The 16981-nt window shown below is 40.7% G+C and overlaps 1 protein-coding gene across 4 annotated transcripts in view; it reads right to left on the reverse strand.

Moving 5' to 3' along the window:
* The window catches only part of LOC133562998 (SRSF protein kinase 2-like), a 125807-nt gene that overhangs the window by 34410 nt on the left and 74416 nt on the right, over positions 1 to 16981 (reverse strand). For all 4 annotated transcript variants that reach the window (XM_061916875.1, XM_061916874.1, XM_061916873.1 and 1 more), the window contains 2 exons: positions 3940 to 4091; positions 938 to 1046 (listed from right to left, as the gene is read on the reverse strand). In XM_061916875.1, the coding sequence (XP_061772859.1) occupies positions 938 to 1046; positions 3940 to 4091 (261 nt within the window). The remainder of the gene's footprint in view (positions 1 to 937; positions 1047 to 3939; positions 4092 to 16981) is intronic.

The following is a 16981-nucleotide window of genomic DNA, read 5'->3' on the forward strand; positions in this document are numbered from 1 at the left end:
AACAAGGCCCAGGTGGGCCATCTACGCACCTGTCGCTGCAGGCCCGCAGGCCACGCCCCCTCCACAGTTAGCTTCAGAATAACAATGTTATTACAAATGATAAAATACCTATTATACTCTAGAAATGTTGGTCTTACTTAAAAATGCACGTGTTTAGTTGTGTTCAGTGTTAAAAAAAATATTACATGGCTCTTACGGAAATATATTTTAACATATTTGGCTTTTTGGCTCTCTCAGCCAAAAAGGTTCCCGACCCCTGCTCTAGAGTCAATATTTACTTATGTGTATTGATTTTCTTGAACGCACGAGTGCCTGAACTCTACACGCTGCGTTTGAGAGAGAAAGTAACTTCACGTGTGGAACGTCATCCATTCGGTTAAATTGGAGCCTTGATCTGTTCCAGAGTCAAACTGTGGCCATCGTAGAGCCTTCAGGCCATTTTAACAAGTACAATTTCAACTTACTTACAAATCCTAAAAGTAATTAAAAAAACATTTAGCACTCTATAACTGCCATATTTGATCTGAACTATAAGCCGCTACTTTTTTCCCCACGCAATGAACTCTGCGGCTTCTAAAACGGTGTGGCAAAATTTATGGCTATTTCTTAGGCCATGTTTTGTATTCAACAAAGTTTCCATAGAACACCGACAGAGATACTGAAAAGGTGTGTTATTGTTAGCGCTATGTCGTCATCTTTTGAACATTTTCACTCACTGCAGGTGCTGAAAATGAACTGTTTTGTTTCTTCAACCGGAAGTAGAAACGTCCATAGCATTTCTACTCGAAAGGATTCTTCAGTTATCACTCCGAGCAACATTTGTACATTCAACAATATCCATCAATGTCCTACCGTTTGTCCCCTTGTAGTTTGGACACCCCTGATCTACAATAGCCCCGTGAGTGTGTGTGTAAGAAGATGTCATGTTGGCACTCACATGATGTCCCAGCACAGCCAAACGGTGGAGAAATGTCCCCAGCCCAACTTCCTGATCACATGGTATCTCCCGTTGAACAAATCCCCGATCTTGACGGGATGATATCCTCCTGAGACACAACATGGAGATGACATCAGCTCAACCACAGTAAACATTGCACAAGATGACATCGGCTCTACCCATACTTGCCAACCCTCACGGATTTTCCGGGAGACTCCCGAAATGTCGCCCCCTCCAGCTCCATGCGGACCTGAGTGACGTGTCGACAGCCTGTTTTCCCGTCCGCTTTCTCACAATATAAACAGAGCGTCTGCCCAATGACGTTATAACTGTAGAATAATCGAGGGCGAGTTCTTGGTTTCTTATGTGGGTTTATTGTTAGGCAGTTTCATTAACGTCCTCCCAGCGCGGTAACAACACACAACAACAGCAGTCACATTTTCGTCTGCCGTCAACAGCAATGTTGTGACACTCTTAAACAGGACAATACTGCCATCTACTGTACATGCATATGTGACAATAACATGTACAGCTTTTAGAGCAGTGGTTCTCAACCTTTTTTCAGAGATGTACCCCCTGTGAACATTTTTTTAATTCAAGTACCCCCTAATCAGAGCCAAGCATTTTTGGTTGAAAAAAAAAAAGATAAAGAAGTAAAATACAGCACTTTGTCATCAGTTTCTGATTTATTAAATTGTACAACAGTGCAAAATATTGCTCGTTTGTAGTGGTCTTTCTTGAACTATTTGGAAAAAAGATATAAAAATAACTAACAACTTGTTGAAGAATAAACAAGTGATTCAATTATAAATAAAGATTTCTACACATACTGTGATGAGGTGGCGACTTGTCCAGGGTGTACGCCGCCTTCCGCCCGATTGTAGCTGAAAAAGGCACCAGCGAAATGGATGGATGGATAGATGTAAATATACTCCTTCCCTCTTAACAACGCCCCGCCCCCAAACACGCCCCTCGCCCAACCCCCGACCACGCCCCCCGCCTCCCGAAATCGGAGGTCTCAAGGTTGGCAAGTATGGCTCTACCACAGTAAACATTGTACACGACGCACCTGTTTGACAGGGAAAAGAAGAAGTACACAAACGATGTTGTAATAATGGACTGCTGAGTAGCATCATTTCACAGCGCATGCAGAGCAGACCAGACCACTCACGACTGTGAGACCTCCATTTACAAAGGCCTTGTACAAACCGCAGGCAGAATGAAAAGATGCTTTAGTGTACAAACCCCGTTTCCATATGAGTTGGGAAATTGTGTTAGATGTAAATATAAACAGAATACAATGATTTGCAAATCCTTTTCAACCCATATTCAGTTGAATATGCTACAAAGACAACATATTTGATGTTCAAACTCATAAACTTTATTTTTTTTGTTGCAAATAATCATTAACTTTAGAATTTGATGCCAGCAACACGTGACAAAGAAGTTGGGAAAGGTGGCAATAAATACTGATAAAGTTGAGGAATGCTCATCAAACACTTATTTGGAACAACACACAGGTGTGCAGGCTAATTGGGAACAGGTGGGTGCCATGATTGGGTATAAAAGCGGCTTCCATGAAATGTTAAGTAATTCACAAACAAGGATGGGGCGAGGGTCACCACTTTGTAAGCAAATTGTCGAACAGTTTTAGAAAAACATTTCTCAACGAGCTATTGCAAGGAATTTAGGGATTTTACCATCTACGGTCCCTAAAATCATCAAAAGGTTCAGAGAATCTGGAGAAATCACTGCACGTAAGCGATGATATTACGGACTTCTGATCCCTCAGGCGGTACTGCATCAAAAACCGACATCAGTGCGTAAAGGATATCACCACATGGGCTCAGGAACGCTTCATAAAACCACTGTCAGTAATTACAGTTGGTCGCTACATCTGTAAGTGCAAGTTAAAACTCTACTATGCAGAACAAAACCCATTTATCAACAATATCTTGAAATGCTGCCGGCTTGGCTGGGCCCGAGCTCACCTAAGATGGACTGATGCAAAGTGGAAAGGTGTTCTGTGGTCTGACGAGTCCACATTTCAAATTATATTTGGAAACAGAGGACTTGGTGTCCTCCAGAACAAAGAGGAAAATAACCGTCCGGATTGTTATAGGCGCAAAGTTCAAAAGCCAGCATCTGTGATGGTATGGGGGTGTATTAGTGCCCAAGGCATGGGTAACTTACACATCTGTGAAGGCACCATTAATGCTGAAAGGTCCATACAGGTTTTGGAACAACATTTGTTGTCATCCAAGCAACGTTATCATGGACGCCCCTTCTTATTTCAGCAAGACAAGTGTCACAACAGCATGGCTTTGTATAAAAAGAGTGCGGGTACTTTCCTGGCCCGCTTGCAGTCCAGACCTGTCTCCCATCGAAAATGTGTGGCGCATTATGAAGCGTAAAATACGACCGCGGAGACCCCGGACTGTTGAACGACTCAAGCTCTTCATAAAACAAGAATGGGAAAAAATTCCACTTTCAAAGCTTCAACAATTAGTTTCCTCAGTTCCCAAACGTTTATTGAGTGTTGTTAAAAGAAAAGGTGATGTAACACAGTGGTGAACATGCCCTTTCCCAACTACTTTGGCACGTGTTGCAGCCATGAAATTCTAAAAAATTAAGTTTATGAGTTTGAACATCAAATATCTTGTTTTTGTAGCATATTCAACTGAATATGGGTTGAAAAGGATTTGCAAATCATTCTATTTTGTTAATATTTCAATCAAACACAATTTCCCAACTCATATGGAAACAGGGTTTCCTACAGCTTCATCTGTTAATCTTTTTTGATGCAACATTGGTTCTTCATTTTCCTGTCATTTTGTCACACAACCCCTCCCCCGAGTGTAAATACAGAAGATGATGGTAATAATAAAGTATGTATTGTTGTGTATGAGATGGAGAAGGTGTTATTGTTGGGTAAACGTGGGTCACTTTCAGCAGCTGTGTCATCCAAGCAGGAGTAAAGAGTGAAAAAGTGTTCTCCTGACCTTTGCAGTAGTCCGCTGGGTCCTCCTGCTCCTCATCGTCAGAGCCCAGGATCTCTTCCTCTGGCTCCGGGGGCCCCGCCGGCTCCGGGGGAGGCGGAGGGGGCGGCAGGGGAGGGGTGACGCTCACCGAGGCTTTCTGCTGCGACTCAGGCCTGCACAAGGAGGAGGTCGTCTTGGCTTTTACAGAGGATGCAGACATCTTGCCTTCACGTTTCCACATCAGCTGCGTGCTGGCATGACTCACGCTAAAGTGCTAACCTTGTGACGTGTTCATGTTCAACCTGGCAGCGGTGCACAGGTGCGGCACAACAGGGATGCCAACCCTTTTTCTCCTTAACAGGGTTTGAAAAAAACATAAACGCAAAGGAAGTGATGTCATTCGCAGCAAAGCAAACACAATGGCAGCAACTCTGGACGGTACCTTCTAGAGCAGAGGTGTCAAACCTACGGCCCACGAACAGGTTTTATGAGTTTGTAAGTATACAAATTAACCTGAAATTTTGAAAGAAAGAAACAGCTCTTCCACATGTGTCTACTGCAGGGGTCACCAACCTTTTTGAAACCAAGAGCTACTTCTTCAAGGGCTACCAGTTTGATACACACTTGAATAAACTGCCAGAAATAGCCAATTTGCTCAATTTACCTTTAATAAATAAATCTATATATATATATAAAAAATGGGTATTTCTGTCGGTCATTCCGTCGTACATTTTTTTTCCTTTTACGGAAGGGTTTTTTGTAGAGAATGAATGATGAAAAAAACACTTAATTGAATGGTTTAAAAGAGGAGAAAACAGGAAAAAAATGAAAATAAAATTTTGAAACATAGTTTATCTTCAATTTCGACTCTTTAAAATTCAAAATTCAACCGAAAAAAAATGAAGAGAAAATCTAGCTAATTCGATTTCTTTATGAAAAAATAAAAAAATAATTTATGGAACATCATTAGTAATTTTTCCTAAATAAGATTCATTTTAGAAATTTGAGGACATGTTTTAAATAGGTTAAAATCCAATCTGCACTTTGTTACAATATATAACAAATTGGACCAAGCTATATTTCTAACAAAGACAAATCATTATTTCTTCTAGATTTTCCATGACAAAAATTTTAAAAGAAATTCAAAAGACATTGAAATACGATTTAAATTTGATTCTACAGATTTTCTAGATTTGCCAGAATTTATTTTTTTGAATTTTAATCATAATAAGTTTGAAGAACTATTTCACAAATATTCTTTGTTGAAAAAACAGAAGCTAAAATGAAGAATTAAATTAAAATGCATTTATTATTCTCTACAAAAATTACTTGAACATTGATTTAAATTGTCAGGAAAAAAGAGGAAGGAATTTAAAACGTAAAAAGGTATATGTGTTTAAGCGATGATATTCCGGACCGTTGATCCCTCAGGCAGTACTGCATCAAAAACAGACATCCGTGTGTAAAGGATATCACCACATGGGCTCAGGAACACTTCATAAAACCACTGTCAGTAACTACAGTTGGTCGCTACATCTGTAAGTGCAAGTTAAAACTCCGCTATGTAAAGCAAAACCCATTTATCAACAACACCAAGGAACGCCGCTGGCTTCGCTGGGCCCGAGCTCATCTAAGATGGACTGATGCCAAGTGGGAAAGTGTTCTGTGGTCTGACGAGTCAACATTTCAAATTATATTTGGAAATTGTGGACGTGGTGTCCTCCAGAACAAAGAGGAAAATAACCATCCGGATTGTTATCGGCGCAAAGTTCATAAGCCAGCATTTGTGATGGTATGGGGGTGCATTAGTGCCCAGGGCATGGGTAACTTACACATCTGTGAAGGCACCATTAATGCTGAAAGGTCCATACAGGTTTTGGAGCAACATATGTTGTCATCCAAGCAACGTTATCATGGACACCCCTGCTTATTTCAGCAAGACAATGCCAAGCCACGTGTTACAACAGCATGGTTTCGTACTTTCCTGGCCCGCCTGCAGTCCAGACCTGTCTCCCATCGAAAATGTGTGGCGGATTATGAAGCGTAAAATACGACAGCGGAGACCCCGGACTGTTAAACGACTGAAGCTCTACATAAAACAAGAATGGGAAAGAATTCCACTTTCAAAGCTTCAACAATTAGTTTTCTCAGTTCCTAAACGTTTATTGAGTGTTGTTAAAAGAAAAGGTGATGTAACACAGTGGTGAACATGCCCTTTCCCAACTACTTTGGCACGTATTACAGCCATGAAGTTCTAAGTTAATTATTATTTGCAAAATAAAATTAAGTTTATGAGTTTGAACACCAAATATCAAATATTTGAACATCAAATATTTTGTAGATCACTGCAGCTGCTTCTTACTAGCAGTTCTTCACCATTTAGATTGCTCAGAAAAGTGAAAGACGTGTGTTCTACTCTCGCGGGAGGATTGAGTCGACATAGGAATGACCGACACCAAATAGCATGTCACCTAACTGTGAGCTCCACGGTACCGCTCGGTGGAAACGTGGCTCAGTACAAGACAAACACCAGACCAGGACAAAGCCAGAGATGCTTTTTAACGCTGGTCAAAAACATGCACGGTGGAGACTCTAGCTGTGTTGCCGTGGCAACAGCAGCAAAACAGGGGGTGAGTAATCCAGAGGGGTAAGTGTTCTTCCAGAGCTGCATGAAGGAAGTAGAAAAGTTGTTATGAAGGCAGAAGATAAGTTGTGATGAAGGCAGAAGACAAGTTGTGATGGAGGCAGAAGATAAGTTGTAATGAAGGCAGAAGATAAGTTGTGATGAAGGCAGAAGATAAGTTGCGATGAAGGCAGAAGAAAAGTTGTGATAAAGGCAAAAAAAAATTGTGATGAAGGCAGAAGAAAAGTTGTGATGAAGGCAGAATATAAGTTGTGAAGAAAGCAGAAGATAAGGTGTGATGAAGGAAGAAGATAAATTGTGATGAAGGAAGTAGAAAAGTTGTTGTGAAGGCAGAAGATAAGTTGTGATGAAGGCAGAAGACAAGTTGTGGTGGAGGCAGAAGACAAGTCGTAATGAAGGCAGAAGATAAGTTGTGATGAAGGCAGAAGATAAGTTGTGATGAATGCAGAAAATAAGTTGTGATGAAGGCAGAAGATAAGTTGTGATGAAGGCAGAAGATAAGTTCTGATGAAGGCAGAAGATAAGTTGCGATGAAGGCAGAAGATTAGTTGCGATGAAGGCAGAAGATAAGATGCGATGAAGGCAGAAGATAAGTTGCGATTAAGGCAGAAGATAAGTTGTGATGAAGGCAGAAGATCAGTTGCGATGAAGGCAGAAGATAAGTTGTGATGAAGGCAGAAGATAAGTTGCGATGAAGGCAGAAGATAAGTTGTGATGAAGGCAGAAGATAAGTTGTGATGAAGGCAGAAGATCAGTTGTGATGAAGGCAGAAGATAAGTTGTGATGAAGGCAGAAGATAAGTTGTGATGAAGGCAGAATATCAGTTGCGATGAAGGCAGAAGATCAGTTGTGACAAAGGCAAAAAAAAATTGTGATGAAGGCAGAAGATTAGTTGTGATGAAGGCAGAATATAAGTTGTGAAGAAAGCAGAAGATAAGGTGTGATGAAGGCAGAAGATAAATTGTGATGAAGGAAGTAGAAAAGTTGTTGTGAAGGCAGAAGATAAGTTGTGATGAAGGCAGAAGACAAGTTGTGGTGGAGGCAGAAGACAAGTCGTAATGAAGGCAGAAGATAAGTTGTGATGAAGGCAGAAGATAAGTTGTGATGAATGCAGAAAATAAGTTGTGATGAAGGCAGAAGATAAGTTGTGATGAAGGCAGAAGATAAGTTCTGATGAAGGCAGAAGATAAGTTGCGATGAAGGCAGAAGATTAGTTGCGATGAAGGCAGAAGATAAGATGCGATGAAGGCAGAAGATAAGTTGCGATTAAGGCAGAAGATAAGTTGTGATGAAGGCAGAAGATCAGTTGCGATGAAGGCAGAAGATCAGTTGTGATGAAGGCAGAAGATAAGTTGTGATGAAGGCAGAAGATAAGTTGCGATGAAGGCAGAAGATAAGTTGTGATGAAGGCAGAAGATCAGTTGTGATGAAGGCAGAAGATCAGTTGTGATGAAGGCAGAAGATAAGTTGTGATGAAGGCAGAAGATAAGTTGTGATGAAGGCAGAATATCAGTTGCGATGAAGGCAGAAGATCAGTTGTGATGAAGGCAGAAGATAAGTTGCGATGAAGGCAGAAGATTAGTTGCGATGAAGGCAGAAGATAAGATGCGATGAAGGCAGAAGATAAGTTGCGATTAAGGCAGAAGAAAAGTTGTGATGAAGGCAGAATATAAGTTGTGAAGAAGGCAGAAGATAAGTTGTTATGAAGGCAGAAGAAAAGTTGTGATAAAGGCAGAAAAGTTGTGATGAAGGCAGAAGATAAGTTGTGATGAAGGCAGAAGATAAGTTGTCATGAAGGCAGAAGATAAAAAGTTGTGATGAAGGCAGAAGAGAGATATTTGACAGCACAGGTGTGTGCTTGCTCAGGCAGGTACATCACGTTTCCAACCCTTAGCCACGCCCCCTGTCATGACCTTCTATGAAAATAGTCTAAAGCAGCAAAACCTAACACAGCTAAATAAGATTTACTTTCGGAATTAAATTCATTTTTTCCCTCCCTTTAATTAACAATCTAAACATGTGGGAGCCATTTTGATATTTTTCATTTCCAAACGCAAAACAATGTAAGATGTGTTTTAACCTTTGCAGGCGACACTTAAGTGGGTGTCTGTCATAAAATGGTAAAAAAAAGTTACATATTCTTTTTGAATGCCCAAATCTCTACATCAACTCCAGGTCTGTCCATATTAAAAGTTTATTATTTTAATTATTTTTTTGTGTGCCCAATTTGATAAAGAAACTCCCGTTTTGAATAGCAAAAATATGCAATATTTCCCCCCCCCAAAATTTCAAAGTAGAATAATATTGTTGTGGTGGCGACTTGAGCAGGTCTCATTAACGTCCTCCCAGCGCGGCAACAACACACAACAACAGCAGTCACGTTTTCGTCTACCGTAAAGCAGTTAGTCTGCCGTAAACAGCAATGTTGTGACACTCTTAAACAGGACAACACTGCCATCTACTGTACATGCATATGTGAAAATAACATGTACGGCTTTTAGAGCAGTGGTTCTCAACCTTTTTTCAGAGATGTACCCCCTGTGAACATTTTTTTAATTCAAGTACCCCCTAATCAGGGCAAAGCATTTTTGGTTGAAAAAAAAAAAGATAAAGAAGTAAAATACAGCATGTTGTCATCAGTTTCTGATTTATCAAATTGTAAAACAGTGCAAAATATTGCTCATTTGTAGTGGTCTTTCTTGAACTATTTGGAAAAAAGATATCAATCAATTAATCAATGTTTACTTATATAGCCCTAAATCATATAAAAATAACTAAAAACTTGTTGAAAAATAACCAAGTGATTCAATTATAAATAAAGATTTCTACACATACTGCGATGAAGGGCGACTTGTCCAGGGTGTACGCCGCCTTCCGCCCGATTGTAGCTGAGATAGGCACCAGTGCCCAATGCGATCCCAAAGGGAATAAGCGGAAGAATATGGATGGATTATTTTTATTATTATTAATTTTAGGCAATAGGTCATACCATTTATTTTGTTTTGGTGTTATTTTTTTAACAATGTAACATCCACTAAAATTCTTGGGGATCCAAAAGGGGCACACTCATAAAAGTCTAAAAAATAAGTTTTACTTTGAATGCCTAAATCTCTGGATCAACTTCAGATGCATCTGTGAATTAAACTTTTTTTGTCGTAGGAGAAACATAAAATATGACATTTTTTCCCCAAAAAGGAAGTCAAATATTTGTCAATAATTCCCAACAACATTAATTATTATTCAGTATTATTTTATGAGCAATGACCGCTTTAAAGAAAGAAACTGCTTGTATGGCAAACTTATATCCTTATTTTTGTAATAGTCTTTTTAGAATTTAGAAAAAATGAGCTGCGGGCACCTTTGGACACTTCTGACCTATCATGCGGACCTGAGTGATGTGTCGACAGTTTTCCCGTCCGCTTTCCCACAATATAAACAGAGTGTCTGCCCAATGATGTTATAACTGTAGAATGATCGAGGGCGAGTTCTTGGTTTCTTATGTGGGTTTATTGTTAGGCAGTTTCATTAACGTCCTCCCAGCGCGGTAACAACACACAACAACAGCAGTCACATTTTCGTCTGCCGTAAACAGCAATGTTGTGACACTCTTAAACAGGACAATACTGCCATCTACTGTACATGCATATGTGACAATAACATGTACGGCTTTTAGAGCAGTGGTTCTCAACCTTTTTTCAGAGATGTACCCCCTGTGAATATTTTTTAAATTCAAGTACCCCCTAATCAGGGCAAAGCATTTTTGGTTGAAAAAAAAAAAAGATAAAGAAGTCAAATACAGCATTTTGTCATCAGTTTCTGATTTATCAAATTGTACAACAGTGCAAAATATTGCTCATTTGTAGTGGTCTTTCTTGAACTATTTGGATAAAAGCTATAAAAATAAGTCAAAACTTGTTGAAAAATAAACAAGTGATTCAATTATAAATAAAGATTTCAACACATACTGCGATGAGGTGGCGAATTGTCCAGGGTGTACCCCGCCTTCCGCCCGAATGTAGCTGAGATAGGCACCAGCAAAATCTTTAAAGAAAGAAACTGCTTGTATGGCAAACGTATATCCTTATTTTTGTAATAGTCTTTTTAGAATTTAGAAAAAATGAGCTGCAGGCACCTTTGGACACTTCTGACCTAACAGGACTCAGCCTGTACACATTCACGGCCTCACAGACAATAGACAACAATGTAAATATGTAGCCCACTCCAAAGAAAAATAGGCTACATGTGTAACCCCCCAGACAAAACATGCCAACCAAAACGACGCTCTTGTCTGAAGGACAAGCAGGTCTCAGCAGTAAAACGTGCACAACACACAAAGAGAATGAGAACAATCTGGAAGGTCACATGACAACTAAGGAGATGCCCAGTTATTAAAAAAAAGGAGAAATGTACAATTGCAGAGTGACAATGGGGAAAGAGGTGGGGGGAGGGGGGGGGGGGCGACGACAATAATAGCAAGAGAAATAAAACACAAAGAAAATCAAGATGGATGCAGGCAACAACAAAATGGGTGTTTGTGTCAAAGTCAGGAAACAAAACAGAAGCAGATGTTTCTGTTACGTTCAACACAAGAATCAGTTTTACAAAAGCTAGCACCTTGACCACAATCAAATACTTTCCTCATGTGCACATCAGGGGGAACAGTTTGACACGGTTGCCAAGCAACATACTAACCCTCAGTCTAGAAACAAACTAACCCTCAGTTTAGAACAAACTAACCCTCAGTTTAGAACAAACTAACCCTCAGTCTAGAACAAACTAACCCTCAGTTTAGAACAAACTAACCCTCAGTTTAGAACAAACTAACCCTCAGTTTAGAACAAACTAACCCTCAGTCTAGAACAAACTAACCCTCAGTTTAGAACAAACTAACCCTCAGTTTAGAACAAACTAACCCTCAGTCTAGAACAAACTAACCCTCAGTCTAGAACAAACTAACCCTCAGTTTAGAACAAACTAACCCTCAGTTTAGAACAAACTAACCCTCAGTTTAGAACAAACTAACCCTCAGTCTAGAACAAACTAACCCTCAGTTTAGAACAAACTAACCCTCAGTTTAGAACAAACTAACCCTCAGTTTAGAACAAATTAACCCTCAGTTTAGAACAAACTAACCCTCAGTTTAGAACAGGGGTCGGGAACCTTTTTGGCTGAGAGAGCCATGAAAGCCAAATATTTCAAAAAGTATTTCCGTGAGAGCCATATCATATTTTTTAACACGGAATACAACTAAATGTGTGCATTTTTAAGTAAGACTAACATTTTTTGAGAATAATAAGTCCCTTATTCTTTTTGATAAAATTGTTATTCTGAAGCTAACCAATAATAAATCAAATGTCATGTCTGTTGATCATGTTTTTGTTTGGCCATGTGCTGTTTGTCTTTTGGACTCTTTAAGTTCCTGTTTTTTTCCCACTCCCTTGTCTGGTTTCCTAGGTTACTCATTTTGTCCACCTGTCTCTGGTAGACAAAATGCCGCTCAGCTGCTTCCTGAGCACTAATCAGAGGCAGTATTTAAGCTTGTCTTTGCCAGTCAGTCGCCCTGGCGTCAATGTGATATTTTCTTGCTCTGTGCTGACTTGTTTCATGCCTTGCCATAGTTTCGTGCTTCATGCCATGCCAAGTAAGTTTTGATTTATGTTCATAGTCTGTTTATGCGTTAGCTTTGTTCCTTAGCCCAAGTTGTGCCTCCACTGTGAGCGATTTTTGTTTGTATCTTCTTTTAGTTTAAATTAAATCATGTTTTTACCTAAATGCCATGTCCCGAGTAGTCCGTCTACCTTCCTGGGAGAACGACCCTGCAGCAAGCTGCGACCCCCCCATTGTGACATAAAATACTTTTTACCATTAATGCGACTTCTTGAACAAGTGCGGTAGAAAACGGATGGATGGATTTAAATGCATGTGAATGTTTTATATTTTGCACGTTATTTTTAGCACTGTAATTACCAGCAAAATTATTCATAATTATCGCGTTAAGCAATGTCAGCTAAGATTTATCTGAGAGCCAGATGCAGTCATCAAAAGAGCCACATCTGGCTCTAGAGCCATAGGTTCCCTACCCCTGGTTTAGAACAAACTAACCCTCAGTCTAGAACAAACTAACCCTCAGTCTAGAACAGGGGTCGGCAACCTTTACCACTCAAAAAGCCATTTTGACCCGTTTCACGAAATAAAGAAAATTATGGGAGCCACAAGACCCTTTTGAAATTTACTATGAAATAAGAAGAATAGAAGAATAGATCTTTATTGTCATTGCACAATTACAAGATTGATTTTTTGGTACAAGTCCCGCTAAGAGCAGACATACGTGACAGGGGAGGACAAGACGAGACCGCCAACGGATCAGCCACTTACGGCGCTCCTTAAAAAGGTGAGAAAAGGGTGACATTGGGAGAGAGTGGGGGAGTAAAAAAAATATTAGTCTAAGGCAGGGGTGTCCAACTCAAATACAGAGTGGGCCAAAATTTAAAACTGAACAAAGCCGCGGGCTAAGGTTGAACAAATTAACCTTTTAATAGGGACCCAAACAAGTTTTGCAATAAATATTGAACAAGCAACGCTTTTATAACTTTAGTGACATGCAAAATCTAGTTTCAAATAATAATAATTAAAAAAATATCAATGGCATATCAAATAAAATTTAAATAAAAATGTTATGCCTTTTTTTGTATTTGCAATCTTCTGAGGTAAATATCTATTTTTTCCACAGGCTAATAATAAATTTGAAAATAAAATAACAATAATGAATGAACCAAACAATCAAGCCCTGAAGTAGCAAGAGAAAATGCATGAATAAAACGTTGATCGTTGGTCAGTTTGCTGGAAGTTTCCCGGAAGAGTTAGTGCTGCAAGGGGTTCTGGGTATTTGTTCTGTTGTGTTACGGTGCGGATGTTCACCCGAAATGTGTTTGTTATTCTTGTTTGGTGTGGGTTCACATTGTGGCACATATTTGTAACAGTGCTAAAGTTGTTTATACGGCCACCCTCAGTGTGACCTGTATGGCTGTTGACCAAGTATGCATTGCATTCACGTGTGCGTGTAAAAGCCACAAATATAATGTGACACGCTGTTAGTATGGAGGAAAAGCGGACGTGACGACAGGTTGTAGAGAACGCTAAAGGCAGTGCCTTAAATGCACGCCCCCAATATGGTTGTCCAGGTGGAAATCGGTAGAAATTCGGGAGAATGGTTGCCCCGGGAGATTTTCGGGAGGGGCACTGAACTTCGGGAGTCTACCGGGAAAATTAGGAGGGTTGGCAAGTATGAGTATTAGCGGTGAATGCGGTGTTACAGCGGTACCGACGCTGTATAACACCGGCGGGCCAGCTCTAATGCTAAATTGATATTGCCTCAAGGGCCAAATTGAATTACACGGCGGGCCAGATTTGGCCCGCGGGCCACAGTTTGACACCCATGGTCTAAGGCATGGGTGTCAAACTCTGGCCCGTTTAATTTCATTTGGCCCTTAAGGCAATATCAAATTAACATTAGAGCTGGCCCGCCGATAACACCACATTCACCACTAATACTCACCCTTGCCAACCCTTACGATTTTCCCGAGAGACTCACGAAGTTTAGTGCCCTTCCCGAAAATCTCCCTGGGCCACCACTCTCCGGATTTCCAATATTGGGAGCGTGCCTTAAAGGGGAACATTATCACAATTTCAAAAGGGTTAAAAACAATAAAAATCAGTTCCCAGTGGCTTGTTTTATTTTTCGAAGTTTTTTTCAAAATTTTACACCTCCCGGAATATCCCGAAAAACTGCTTCAAAGTGCCTGATTTTCACCATCGCTATATCCACCCGTCCATTTCCCTGTGACGTCATACAGGGCTGCCAATACAAACAACATGGCGGTTACCACAGCAAGATATAGCGACATTAGCTCGGATTCAGACTCGGATTTCAGCGGCTTAAGCGATTCAACAGATTACGCATGTATTGAAACAGATGGTCGGAGCATGGAGGCAGATAGCAAAAACGAAATTGAAGAAGAAATTGAAGCTATTGAGTGAATAGTTATTGACGCTTTTCGGCCATAGCGTGGGTGTACCTAATGAAGTGGCCCATAGCATGGCTGCCTTATTAGCATCGCCGGTAAAATATGCTGACCAAACGATCAGGCCTTTCGCATCTTGTGACACTGGAGCAACTTAAATCCGTCGATTGGTAAGTGTTTGTTTTGCATTAAATGTGGGTATCTAGTTTAAAATGTACATACAGCTAGCGTAAATAGCATGTTAGCATCGATTAGCGTAGCATGTTAGCATCGATTAGCTGGCAGTCATGCCGTGACCAAATATGCCTGATTAGCACGTAAGTCAACAACATCAACAAAACTCACCTTTGTGATTTCGTTGACTTAATGGTTGCAAATGCATCTGCAGGTTATCTATACATCTCTGTGCCATGTCTGTCTTAGCATCGCCGGTCAAATATGAAAACACTCTGGTACATTCAATGGGGGTCTGGCGGCAGATTTCTTGCCAGTGGTGCAACTTGAATCCCTCCCTGTTAGTGTTGTTACACCCTCCGACAACACACCGACGAGGCGTGATGTCTCCAAGGTTCCAAAAAATAGTCAAAAAAAAACGGAAAATAACAGAGCTGAGACCCGGTGTTTGTAATGTGAAAATGAAAATGGCGGGTGTGTTACCTCGGTGACGTCACGTTCTGACGTCATCGCTAAAAGACCGATAAACAGAAAGGCGTTTAATTTGCCAAAATTCACCCATTTAGAGTTCGGAAATCGGTTAAAAAAATACATGGGCTTTTTTCTGCAACATCAAAGTATATATTGACACTTGCATAGGTTTGGTGATAATGTTCCCCTTTAAAGACACTGTCCTCTACAAGATGCCGTCACATCCTCTTTTCCTCCATATAAACAGCGTGCTGGCCAAGTCACATAATCTATGCGGCTTTCACAAACGCATACTTGGTCAACAGCCATACGAGTCACACTGAGGGTAGCCGAATAAACAACTTTAACATTGTTACAAATATGCGCCACACTGTGAACCCACACCAAACAAGAATGACAAAACACATTTAGGGAGAACACCCGCACCGTAACACAACATAAACACAACAGAACAAATACCTAGAATCCCTTGTAGCACTAACTCTTCCGGAATGCTACAATATACACCCCCCCGCTACCACCAAACCCCGCCCACCTATTTTTAATTTTATTTTCAAATTTATTAGCCTGTGGAAAAAGTTAATGTTGATATTTACCTCAGAAGGCTGCAAATAGAAGAGGCATTATCCATCCATCCATCCATTTTCTACCGCTTATTCCCTTTTTGGGGTCGCGGGGGGCGCTGGCGCCTATCTCAGCTACAATCGGGCGGAAGGCGGGGTACACCCTGGACAAGTCGCTACCTCATCGCAGGGCCAGCACAGACAGACAGACAACATTCACACTCACATTCACACACTAGGGCCAATTTAGTGTTGCCAATCAACCTATCCCCAGGTGCATGTCTTTGGAGGTGGGAGGAAGCCGGAGTACCCGGCATTATTTCTTTTTAATTACATTTGATTTAATATACCACTGATGTTTTTTCGTTTGTTTTTTGAAAGTTGATTTTGTACTATTACGTTATATAAGCTCTGCCTGTTCCATGGGAGGAAGCCAGAGTACCCGGAGGGAACCCACGCAGTCACGGGGAGTACATGCAAACTCCACACAGAAAGATCCCGAGCCCGGGATTGAACCCAGGATTACTCAGGACCTTCGTATTGTGAGGCAGATGCACTAACCCCTGTTCCACCTGTACATCCGCACTGTAACACAACATAAACACAACAGAACAAATACCCAGAATCCCATGTATCCCGAACTCTTCCGGGCTACATTATACAGACAGCGACACTCAAATTTTTAAGCGCAGGCCTAAATTTGTTCAATATTCATTGCAAAACTTGTTTGGGTCCCTATTAAAAGGTTAATTTGCTCAACCTTAGCCCGCGGCTTTGTTCAGTTTTAAATTTTGGCCCACTCTGTAATTGAGTTTGACACCCCTTGCTCTAAGGCTAGACCATCAGGAGGGGTCCAGACTGAGTCCAAGGAAAAAAAACTCACATAGAATGGGACACATTTAGACATGGTACGTATATCACACCAACCAGCAACAGAGGGAGGGGGTGGGTTTGAGGAGACCCGCTGACGCTTTATAGCGCTGCTCAGCCATCCACAGCACCAGAGGAATTAAGCAGTGGTGAAGGTGTTGATTTCAAGGGTGGGGGTCATGTGTGCATATATGCCCAATTAACTTGGGAGAGATGATGAATGTTTTTGTATAACTGAGGCCGATCAAAGTTCTACTGCAGGTGTTGTTGACAAAAAGGAAGGTCAAAAGCGTCTATCTTTGAGGAGTCCTTGGGAGATT

This window comes from Nerophis ophidion, linkage group LG12 (genome assembly GCF_033978795.1).
Source record: "Nerophis ophidion isolate RoL-2023_Sa linkage group LG12, RoL_Noph_v1.0, whole genome shotgun sequence".
Classification (NCBI taxonomy): domain Eukaryota; kingdom Metazoa; phylum Chordata; class Actinopteri; order Syngnathiformes; family Syngnathidae; genus Nerophis; species Nerophis ophidion.